We start from the raw sequence: 12379 nt of genomic DNA, 5'->3' as shown, positions 1-12379 counted from the left end.
ACACACACACACACACACACACACACACACACACACACACACACACAATGGAGAACAAGTACATGCGTGGCTTACACGTACTAAACGCAACAGCTGCTGCCAAAGTCACTGCTTGTCTGGACAGCTGCTGAGCAAGTAGGAGATAAGGGTGGCGGATCACAGGCACGGAGAACAGAGAACTATTTAATTAATACAAGCAACTTTAAAATGGAAAAAGCTATTACATGACACGTTTCTTGTTGCCTTAAAAGAAGGTGAAAGCAATGGTGTTAACATAGTGATTAAACTTGATTTATTTTGATTAATATAGGCACAATTTAGTATAATCCAAAACAGAGCCTTGCATTAAGTCCGACATTCATAAACGTTAAATGTTTAATTCTGTAGATGTTTTGGGGCAGTAGTTTGTGGTATAACTGCATATGATTGCATTATAAGGAGCAGCGTTTATATTTTGGCCATCTGAGCAAAATATAAAAAAAAAAACAAGTGGGCAACACACACTGCCACAAATGCCAAGACCATAAACAGAGTTGATCTGGCTGCATTATTTTTAAAATAGCGTCTATATGACTTATTGTACATAAAGCCCGAAATAAAACGCGGTTTGGCAGTGAACTACATCAGCACAGACGAGCCATTATTTCTGTATAATGGTGTAGTCTTCTACACTATTTTTATTATAGCCAAAATGCAACTAAATGGTTAAAGTTGAAGTCTAAGATCAAGAAAATAATCACATGGCTATGATTTGAGGAACAGAAAGAGAGAACATAAACCACTCATGAGGACAGCCAACGGTCATCTTCCGGTTTTCAACATCTGCTGTCGCTAAAAGCTGATACAGGCAAAAGTTTAACAAGGAAACTATATGATTCATAACAATTCCTTACAATTGACTTTCTTATGGAACTGTAATGCAGCCTTTAAGAACAGAAAAAAATACATTTAAAGTTACTGTGAGGAACTTTTAGACAGACCATCAAAGAGAACATTGGCTATTTCTACATAAATATTCATAATGCTCGTAAATAGTGCACAGGTTCAAATTTTTAAAAAATAATGTAAATAGTATAGACATAGAATTGAAGTTGTCGCCAGTATCCCGATTCAGCTATTGAGTCAGTATCGGCCTGATATCGGTATCGTTGCATCCCTAGTAGATGCATGTTGTTGGTCTAATAACCGAACAGCCCACCAAACTAACAAAAGCAAAAGCAATGCCATGCAACCAAGCTAAAAGGAAGCTGGTGTAAAATCACAATCGTGATGAACAAGAGCACAAAAATAGCTGCCTGTGAAAGTTGTACTCCAACGTCAGCTAATGTGTGAACAATCAGGGTGAAATCTGAGTGTTATTGCTCTAATCTTGCAAAGTTGGCAGATCATCATCAAGGAATTAAGCATTTTCCATTGTTAGTCTGCACCATGTGGCAGGCACATGCCATGCATGCGGAGAGAGTTCTGTTCAAATCAGCACTCGATGTCTTTCTCCTACGCCAAACAGTTTAGCTCAATATTGTCTAGTTTTACCACATCTACGCACAACGCTTGCCCACCTTTGTTCTTGACCAGCATGCACTGCAGCGCGGCACTGGCCGTGACCTGGCTCAGCCACAGCTCCCAGTACATCTTCGGTCCTAGTATCCTGAAGAAACACTACGGTTTTCTCGCTCCGCTGACTCCCAACAGTTGTTTTAATGCTCCGCCGTGTCTATGTAGACTGAAAAGCACAAGTGTACATTCTCCCGGAGCACGAGCTACTTCCTCCACATGCCGGAGTACAAATGCTGTACGCGGAGCAATCGGAGAGAGACGGGAGACCCCCCAGACAAAGTATTTACCCACGCTGTCCTTGAGTCAAACCACCTAAACTTCTGAAGTTACAGCAGTGAGTAGCAGTCTCCTGCTGGGAACTCCCTACTAGCTTTGATGTGGCCGAGGGGAGCCTGGATTTCCAAGGTCCATCTGGGGAACACAGACATCCATGACTGATGTTCTCTGCGGTTCAAGAGATGGCGAAACGTGGCAGAGAGAGGGAACAAGAAAAGTGTGTGGTAAAAGGGAGGAGGGGGCATGTATACAGAGGGGTGGATGTATAGTATGGAGGAAAGTTGAGTTCAATGTGACATGCGTGTGTGTGTGTATATATGAGCGGTGTGGGAGTGTGCGAGGCCTGGACCAGTGCTGTGGCCAACAGCAGATGGCTGGTCCTATTCCCCTGGGGACACACTTTTCTTCTGTGTGTGTGTGTGTGTGTGTGTGTGTGTGTGTGTGTGTGTGTGAGTAAATGTGCATGACTACAACTGCTGTAGTCAGGCCGAGCCAACTGTCAGAGCTGCTCCTCTTACATAGCTACATATCACATCGACTATTCTCCGGAATGTTTTTAATGAAATAGTAATATCACGCTATACACGTTTGTCAAAGGTCTTGATTTGAGGATTCTCTATTCCAGTCATCCCAGAGACACACCAAGACTCAAAGAGACACTCAATCACCGACTAGCCAAGCACTCGGAGGCGTAAATCAAATAACCCAGTCCCATCAAATTGTTTTCCTAGCATTATCCAGTTTCATTAAGTTGATCATGTTCCTGAAATCACTTTTAAATCCTTCCTACACCAGACAAAAAGCATGATGCTGCTCCACTTGGCTGAGCTTAGACCTCGTGTGCTGGATCGTTTGATTGAGGGAGCAGTTGGTCTGCGTGGGGTATGTCGTGTGCCCGTCCGGGTGCCTCAGTGTGTGCGTGCTGTGAAGTGTAGCACATGTGCGCTCTGAAGAAACGGCGGCTTTGTGTTGAGCGAAGCAGAAAGGGTATTTGCAAGTCTTAGGGGCACGACAAGCTTGCACCCCCTAAGACAGCTGGGACAGAGGTGACCCTGGTCCTAAGGCACCCACACACACACACACACACACACACACACATAACATGTAGACACACATCAATGGTGACACTATCTCCTTGCTGCTTCCCCTGCAGCTGTTTGTATGAGAGTTTGTGCCTCCATGTGTCTTTAAAGTATTCCCTTCACCAACCAACCGCCTTGTGCCAAAGTATTAAACACAATAACATCACTTACACACCCTGATCAAATACAATAGGAGGTCGTATCTGAAGCCCACGACCAGCGAGGTAAAGGGTGTATTTTTAGACACTGGAGAACAAAACATAGCAGCATGACATCCAGAAATAACTTCGCAGAGCACATAGTGAGGGTGGTGCGGAGATAGATGGCTCGCTGCCCACAGGAAGACCTCACAAAAACCCTCAGACAATGCCGCGGATGAGACCCACGCACACAAGACATTACATCAGCCTGGAGGACAGGCCTGATCACATCCAGTGGCAGACTCGGAGACAGAAAAGGTGAGGAATATGGGAGAGTCAAAGATATCTGCAAAATAATTGAGGGCTGGAGAACTACTGTATGTTGTAAACATATAGCAGCCTTTCTGATGATCACATTGTGACTCACTGATTAATCACGGTTTAACATTCTGTGTCTCAGAAACACATAAGCAAGGACATATACCGTTTGCGATATCACCAATGGAAATTTGAAAGAAATGTCAATGTCAGTAGAGGACTACCATAGTGGAGTCAAGTCCGGTTTATTAATGTAGCCCCAAATATGTCTGATGACTTTACAATCTGCACAGCATGAGACGCCCTCTCGTTACCTTTGAATCAGTAAACACGCCACAAAACATTTGGATCAGGAAAAGAAAAATGGGAGAACAACAAAGAAGGGCACTTTCAGAGCACAAATCCGTTTAGTATGTACTGAGTAGACATTAGAATTCTAACAGAATATTGTATTAGAGCTAAGACAATAAAGCACAACTGTGTAAACAGAATATTTTGGGGTTTTGGACTATTGGTTGACATAACAAGACATTTAAAGACATCAACTAGTGCTCAAGGCTATTGTGATGGGCTTTTCTCTTCATTTTCAGATGCTTTGTAGAACAAACTACACTAATCGATTAATCAAGTGTAAGGGCCTGAGGGGCAGGGTAGTGGCTGGCATCTACATTCCAGCCAGAAGGCTCCACCCACTCCTTCAGGAGAGCATTGAGATCAGGTGTGGGAAGACACACACCCGATCCTGATCTCCTCATCGGGGAGGGGAACAAAAGGCAAGTGGGGAAACGACGAGCGGAGAAGAATGTTTTCTCCTCGGGATGGAGAAGATTAAGCTCGGTAAGTCAGCTAGCGGCCCGGCTGATATAGTTTAGTTTGTATAGTCAACTGATCGAGCTCTGGACTGAGCTACGTTTTCTGTTTATTGAGGTTCATTAATTAAAAACCCGTACAAACCTGCAGAACTGACTGCCTGTGATTCCTGCGCTGCCACTAATTTCTGTCCTCCGTACCTTCCTGTTACACAAGAAAATAATCGCCAATGAAATATTAAAAGTAGTCATTAGTTGCAGCCGTATATGGTATTTAACCAGGATATAAATATGTCACTAACAGGATTTATGAGCAACCCATCAACAGTTTGAGAGGCAGTCCATAGAGTAGGGAGAGAAGAGTCAGTCGTTGTTTATGAGGACTGGACAAAGGACAATAGCTTAAATGCCACATCGCAAGAGTGTGTGTGTGGAGTCCCTTGTTTATGAGGACTAGAAGTTTATTGTGTAAAAAGACCACACTTCTACTTGCTGATATCAGTCTGAAACACCCGATTGGTTCATCAGCAGGGGAACTACTGTATACGGTATACACGATGTACTTGTATGCACTTGCCTTGTGCATACAGTTCACACATGTCCACACCGGCAGATTCAGATGTCGTCTCCTCAATCAGACCCCCACCCCCCCGCCTTTTACACCTCCTGGTGTTGCAAATCTTTGAGTAATTATACACGTACACACAGGCCGGCCGCTACCGGGAAACGCCTGTCAATGTTCTCTATTCAGCTCTGCTCTACACGGCCACCAGGTCGGCTGACAACATGGGAATACATCAATTAGGGCGCGGAGGAGCACCAGTCTGGACCTGGAGAATGGAGACTGATGGAGGCCTAACTGGCCCTGCCCCTCTCAGGGCTTGTTATGGGTTAATAATGGGATCTAAGTGCTTCCCTTTAGGTGTGCTAAGCTAAGTGCTCCTTTATGTGACAGCAGAGAGACTGGAGGGCACAGGATGACTTGAACATCTCCTTGCCAAAACTAGACTGGGCTGCCTCACATACAGGGGAAATATACAGTTTGACACGCTAAAGCAAATTCTATATTCTAATAGACTAATACAAACAAAATACAGAGTTAACTGAAAGTCATCCAGGCACTCTGACCTGTTTGATGCATGTGCTTAAAAAAAATATTCAGTCCTTGCGATGTAAAATTTAAAACAAACCAATACATGCTTTTGGATTGTTCGTATTTATATTTTAGCCTCGTGCTTTTCTGTCCAGCAGACGCCATAAATTCACACAAAAGCGCCGACACAACCATAGATTTCCTCACTGTAGATCTGCCTGGTCTTGTCCAATGCATTATGCAATAGTATGTGTGCACCGTATATAATGTCTGTCTGAGGTGTGTGTGTGTGTGTTTATGCTCTCAAACGTCCCCGTAAAGACGTGTTCACCGCAGCAGATCTCTCTCTAAAGCCTTAGAAATCACACACTCCGCGGTGAGGGTTTACAGAAGCACCCAAGGACTAATCTCGATGTCTGAGCAGGTAATCTGTTTAATCATGCTGGGGTGTAGGTTTAAGCTGCTTAACAATGACTCAGTTAAAAAGAAGTGACCACAGTCCAAGGGGAAGTTCTACTCTTAGATAGCTGAGATACCGATGCCTGCCAAAACAGCCCAGTGGAGCCTCCACATTCAATGCCATGCCATCTTTACTTATCTTACATATACCGTCTCAAATTCAAACTGGATGAACTGCATTAATTACCTTTAGTGTAATGATAACAAATAACATGACAATGCAGCAGCAGGGTCACAGAGTTATTCATTATGAAGAAGCTACGTGTCGCCGTCTCTTCTCTGAATGATCACACGCATTAGTCGGGATATTTGAGGACAGCAGGGCCACGGGGCACACTGAGGAATCCTGACTGACTTGTCAGTAGGAGTGTGAGATAATATCGCTACTCTTGAGTATCCTCGTGTTTGTGGGATACCCGTTATCGATTAGCAAAAACACCCTCCATTTTTAATGCAAAGAGTCTTGGCAAATATTGGTTCAGATTGTACAAAAAAGTGGTGCTGTGATGTTGGATGGTCCAGAGACTGTGATAAATGGCCAATGCAGATCCCACTGTTCTTTTTTTAAACTCTGATTTCAGTCTGTTCTTTTGGACAGTTTTCCTAAAATGTGCTATACATCGCCTCGCTTACAGTATTGTAATATATTGAATTGTAACCTTGTTATAATTATGTATAATGTAACCTTACCCTTGTACCCCTATGTAACCTTAGCCTTATGTGGTCAGTAGGATGTGTTGGATAATCCTCAGAAAGGACTGCACCACATTATAACTTTACTTACAAACAAGGATGGAGAGAAAAAGTGTGTGTGTATGTGTGTGTGTGTGTGTGTGTATTTGCATGTGTGGGTGTTTACAGTGTGTGTATGGAAGTGTGCATTTCTAGCCAAGTCTCCAGCCTGCAACCCAGAAGATAAGCAGCAGTGATAATGGCAGCAAAAGAGACGAGGACTGATCCTGGAAGCGAATCAATGCTTGACAGACTTGGCACCGGGACTGCCCCCCCCCTTTCCTACCCCATATCTAATTTCCCCCCCTCCCCTCTGTACCATCACAGCTTATAACTGTGCTTTATCCAGGAGCCACTACAGCAATTTGGCCAGAGCTCCTCATAAGTTTACAACATTTGGTGTTTTTAAGATGACAGATGCGAGGGGTTGGTTTCACCATCTGCAAAGCCAAATCACTCACTGTTCTGATTAATCCTCACTCTTTAAATGAGATGAGCTGCAGAGAGCCGAGGCCAAGGAACAGAAACTAGGACTGTGGTTTTGGGGACTACAGGAGGTTGACTGGTAGCAGATGCAAATGCTCAAGGCTACAACTGGGAGTTTGGGCACAGAAGCATGCAGTCACAAAAACAACTCAGCCACCGTTAAACTTTTTAGAATCTTCAGGAAATAGTGCTTAAAATATGACTGAAAATCATATAAATCTCTGGTGAGATAACACATTATGGCACATTCTGTTGTGAAGCATTAAAAATGAAAGGGCATTTTACTGTTTACAGATTTGGGACTAGAGTTGTAGAGGGGCAGAGCTGGTCAACTGAAGGGCTAACAGCAGAGGCTCAGACCGGGGGGGGGACAGAGGAGAAGCCTGGGATGAGGACAGAGGCACTGAGAAACATAAATTATTTAACAAACAGCCATTACAGAGTGCACACTGGTACGCAGTCTTCCGACATAAACCAAGTCCAATTGTGTTAAAATGAACTGCACAGAAACACTATTCTTCAAACACATCCATCTCATCACACATATTCCCATTTCTGAGATGACCAGTCAGACTCTGATCACTTTTGCCCCAATTTCTAGGTAGTATCACCCAGAAAAGGTGTGGCCATGGCTCCTCCTAGTGGTTGTTAGCAGTCACTAGGACTGACTAACTAGTTTCTTTTTAACAAATCCTTTTACTCCAGGATATTATCTTTTAAAGTCTATTCAAATCTCACCTACAGCTGCTGAAGCGTTTGAAACTCGACTGTCCCATGATATCACAGTGCCGTGTGACGTTTCCCGGCTGTTGGGGGGTTTTAGTACATGGAGTACACAGAAAAGTGGATTTGTCTCTAATCTAATTTCACCCGTGATGCAAATCAGCTTATGTCCTTGGATCCTGGATCCAGGCTTTTCTCTTCTCCTCCGGGCAGCTTTAACAGCGCTGCTCTTTCGGTACAGCTGGCTCTGCATTCACTATCAGCACAACTGCCAAAAAAATATATATAAACTCCAGTCCGCTCATCTGCCCCAATTTCTATGATCTGTTCAGAGTAAAAATAGATTAGCTTATCGCTTTGTGGATTTATTGAACGAAATGTCAGAAGTGCCGTTTTGTCACACAGTCAATTCATCCATCACTCCAACCCATTCAGAGTTCTTACAAGCAAGATGTAGGTTTCATTAAAGATAGACAAAATAGAAGACACGCGAAAGTGAAATACGATAAGGAAATTGATTGCAGTGCTGCCTTAATGAGGCCAATCTTTCCGCAGACTTGCCTCACTGTGTCAGTTCAAAGGACTCTCCTCACTGCAGTGTGTGCATCAGATAAACCCACTGCAGAGATGGCGATCTCTGAACTCCTGACAATGCTGAAGGGGCGGAACCATCAATATGTTGCATCCTCCGATTCACCAATACTGCACTTCGACCAATACTCACAGCGGTGGCTCCTAGCTGGATTGTTCGTCTAGTGGGGTAAACATTGTATTTCTGGGAGACATGGATGCTCAATTAGAACTGCTGCACACCTGAGCAGACGACAGGAGCTGACTCGCACCGTCCATAGCGGGGAAAGAGAAAGATAGCCCAAAGCCGGGAACTACAGACGTTGAGAAATGTCACTACCGCTGAGGAGAGAGCCGTGAAGTGAAAGAGGCCACTTAGCCGGGCATATTTACAGCCAATTTACACCAACGGCCTTCAGCCTCGTGTTTATCTACCCCTAAAATGACTCAGTGGTTTAAAGCACACTGATAGAAACTCTAGTGGAAGCATGCGCACGTGACACCCACTGATACTCACTGGAAAGACAGGCAGCAACACACAGGCATGAGTTCAGCAGACAAAAATGCATTCCTCATAGACTGGCACCTTTCAATTACATCTCAAGAAGGCATCATTTAGCTTCTGAAGTATGCTTCTCTGTTATAAAGTGGTTAAAGCTGGAGTAATAAAACCACTTCAAACATGTCGCTCTCTGGTATCTATCAAGGGAAAGACTCTGAAGCCATTCCTCGTATGGAAACACTAATGGATATTAAAATTACACGAACACTGAATTAGATCAGTTGTGAAACCAACACTTCGTCCGACTGGTTGACTCACAACTGTACGGTCTGTTTTTGTACTTCCTGTTGCTGCTGTGGCACTTCAACTTCCCTGCATGGGATCAATAAAGCTCATCTCATCTCAACTTCCTCTTGAAGAGACCTGGTCACATGGTGTCATGGTCAAAGCCACAGAAATCAAATCTGGCCATCTCATCAATTCAATCACCGCTATTGCTCAACAGATCTGTCAATAGACAAGAAATGGTTGATTGTGTTGGGAGCCTTATCCCATAAATTACTGTGAATGAAAATAAAGTCAAAGAGCTGCTTGCTTGTATATTTTGTCTTTACACAAAATACTATACATTATATAAAAATAACACTTGTTTTGTGGCCTCTAGTGATACTCAATTAGCAACTGAAACATCAATTTGGGTTTGTAAATTGACATTTTACTCACTAAAGGATGAAGTACAAATAATGAAAATATCTTTTAGTTTTAGCCCTAATCAACACCGACATTCTATCAACCAAAATAGCCTCCTTTACAAAGCAAGTCCAAATTTCACCCACCAAGATGTGCATCATTATCACATGAATAGACGAGCAGAAAAAAAAGGCACTTTGATAGTCGGTGGAAGACAGAGCTCACAGTCCCGAGCTTCCTTGCTAAAGAGTCTTTGTTCTATTATTGTGTTCTTTGAAGAGCAGCAGTCTCTCTGCAGAGTGGCTGTGTGACTGCATCCTGGCTGCTATAAAAAGGCCGCTCCTGCCCCGACATCGGAGAGAACAGACCAGCGCCGACACTGCTGCACTTAGTAGGTCTGTCTGTACATGTACTTCAAGCTGAGGAAGGTTACGTTTGAGATGTGCAACCAAGGGATTGAATATGTGTTCCATTCCCAAAAGCTTGCAACTTAGATGTGTCCTTACTCTCTGCAATGGCGTGAGGACGTTGGGTCTGGGACATCAGCGGAAAGGAAAGTTATGTCAGTAGTTTTGCCTCTATGCAGCACACAGCACATGTGAAGTGACAATCCAACGGAGGACACAGAGTGAGAAACAAAGCCAACTGCAGGTAGACGGACATGAAACATCCCAAAATGTTTACACTTAAGAGTGTACAATCAAAGGGTGTCACAAACACACACACACACACACACACACACAGAGAAGTCAAGCTTAAAAGTGTGCAGGTGCTTTTTTGATTGACATGTAAAACATTACCGTGTAAAAAGCCCTAAAATGCATTACTATGATGATATCGTCACCGTTACTTATAAGCACAGATCGGCCACTAAGAGACCTTGCCTAAGGGGAGACGGCTGGGAGGACGGAGGCAGATCATCGAGCGGAGTCACTGCTGGGCTCTTTCTCTTGGGCTCCGATCTGCACTGTTCTCATGACCAACAGAGCAGATAACAACATCAATGCATAGCTATTGCTCTGAGGCAGGAACATGGGTGACTATAGGTACTGCCACACCTTTTTCTCTTTTTCTGAGTGTCTCTTTACGTACGATTTGCAGTACTCATGTTAGATTACCTCATAAATGTACTAATCGTGCGAGAGGATAGATGTTGGACATTAAAGTATAATCACACAAGTGCAGCTTTTAAAACGTTCATGATTGCATGAGCACAACCATGCAATGACAGAAGGTGACTGAATAATTCACATGCATATTTCCCACTGGATCAAACTGTGCAGTCAGCTTGCTGAGTGCGTTGTAACAGTAGACGTTATCAGACAGAGGATGTAAGTGAGCATGTGAAAACCACTAGGTATTGTAACGCGAGCCTAAGGTGGCTGCTATTGTGAGTTAATGGGGTGGAATTGCTACTCAACCTCCCGGAGGCAAGAATCAGTGTTTACCAAAGCAAGTATCAGCCAGAGGGGCCTTAGAGAAAACATAACTAACCTCCAGTCACGACCCTTTAGGCTGAGCAGAGAACACTCTTCCTCTTTTCAAACACATTGTTTGTCCTTTGGGGAACATCGAGTCACATGCAGCACATAACGTAGCTACATATGCTCCAACACACTGCTATATCCGTGTCAAATCTCAGCAAGTTTGTTCTCCATCTTCTGAATAAACGGCCTCCTGTGCATATGCACAGACAGTTAACAAATGAACGTTAGCATGTTAAAATGGATGAGACAAGCTAAGGTTAATTGGCATCGTTATTTCCGCTAACGCGTCGTTGTCAAACTAGCATAGACTCGGCTAGCAAGCGCTAATCAGCAGCAAACAAATATCAAAGTAGAAAACGGGACTCCTTCATCGTCACCCACACCTCTTTTATAAACGTGGTTCTCTTGTTACCTGAATGCAGTGTGAAGACATTGATCCCCGGGTCGGGCACGTTGACTGCAGCCGTCCTGCCCGGCGGTGTCCCGGTGCTACTGCCGGGTTCCCGGGGTCTCTTCCCGGCGCCGCTCCCCCGGTTCCCCTTCCCTTGGTGCGGTTGGGACGCGTGGGGCTGTGGTGGCTGGAGTCCGGTCGATGTGCTCTCACCGACGCGGCCTACCTGCTGCCCCATCCCGGTAGTTTGGTGTAAGGACGTTTGGGACGAAGCGAGCAAACCCCCTGCGCGCACCCCTGGTTCACATTCCCCCAAGCTGGAGCGGCCTGGCCCGAATCGTCTTCCTCAATCCCCCTCCTCGCTCTTCTTCACCGAGCTCACGTTAACTAGCTCGTATTAGCTCGATTGGCTAGCCTGTTACGCTAACGTTAGCAGCTATCGGTGAAACCCACCCACTCTGCCTTTAAACAATAAAATCGCAACCCCGGCGTGTGACAGCGTTTGTCTGTATCCCGCTGATCCAGGTGGTATCCCAACAGAAAATAACGGTTAACCTGACGAGCGAGATTCGGTCAAATCTGGAGCTTTTCAGAATGGTTTTGCCGTTGTTCGGCCGCTACGCGCCCCCTCTGACGCCGCCATCTTTACCGCAGAATAGAAGATGTGTTGCACAAGGCGGGGGGGTTCGATCCCCTGTCACCGTGATCCAGCACCCACACCAACCGGGTCCCAACAGTTCTCCAGCGGGGGGCGAGGGGGTCCGACGTGATCCTGGCGTCCTTGAGAAAACCACTATCGGCTATTGTTTTATCAAACCAGTGCAGAGTGTTAATATTAAACAATCAGTGCTTCAATACATTGTTTGAAATGATCTGCACTATAGAACTGTAACTAAAACAATATGGCCTGTATAGGTATGCAATTATTTTAATAAATATACTCTGCAGATGTCAGACAGACATCAGTAGTCAATCAGCAGTATAACTGGACTCATAAGTGCAAATCATACTGATGAATAATATAATAAAATTTGTACATTTTACACCTTCTATAGACAGTATAC

General features: G+C 44.4%; 1 protein-coding gene across 3 annotated transcripts in view; it reads right to left on the bottom strand.

Annotated features, from left to right (window-relative positions):
- abl2 (c-abl oncogene 2, non-receptor tyrosine kinase) overlaps positions 1-11978 on the bottom strand; it is a 22443-nt gene extending 10465 nt beyond the window's left edge. For 2 of the 3 annotated variants that reach the window (XM_031863996.1, XM_031863997.1), the window contains exon 1: positions 11337-11978. In XM_031863996.1, coding sequence (XP_031719856.1) covers positions 11337-11553 — 217 coding nt within the window. In that variant the 5' untranslated portion in view covers positions 11554-11978. The other variant, XM_031863998.1, reaches the window with a different exon arrangement.
- Positions 11979-12379: the final 401 nt, after the last annotated feature.

Source organism: Anarrhichthys ocellatus, unplaced genomic scaffold (assembly GCF_004355925.1).
Source record: "Anarrhichthys ocellatus isolate YVR2014 unplaced genomic scaffold, GSC_Weel_1.0 scaffold30, whole genome shotgun sequence".
Classification (NCBI taxonomy): Eukaryota; Metazoa; Chordata; class Actinopteri; order Perciformes; family Anarhichadidae; genus Anarrhichthys; species Anarrhichthys ocellatus.
Note: the sequence above shows the minus strand (reverse complement) of the source record. Positions and strands in the feature narration are given on the sequence as shown.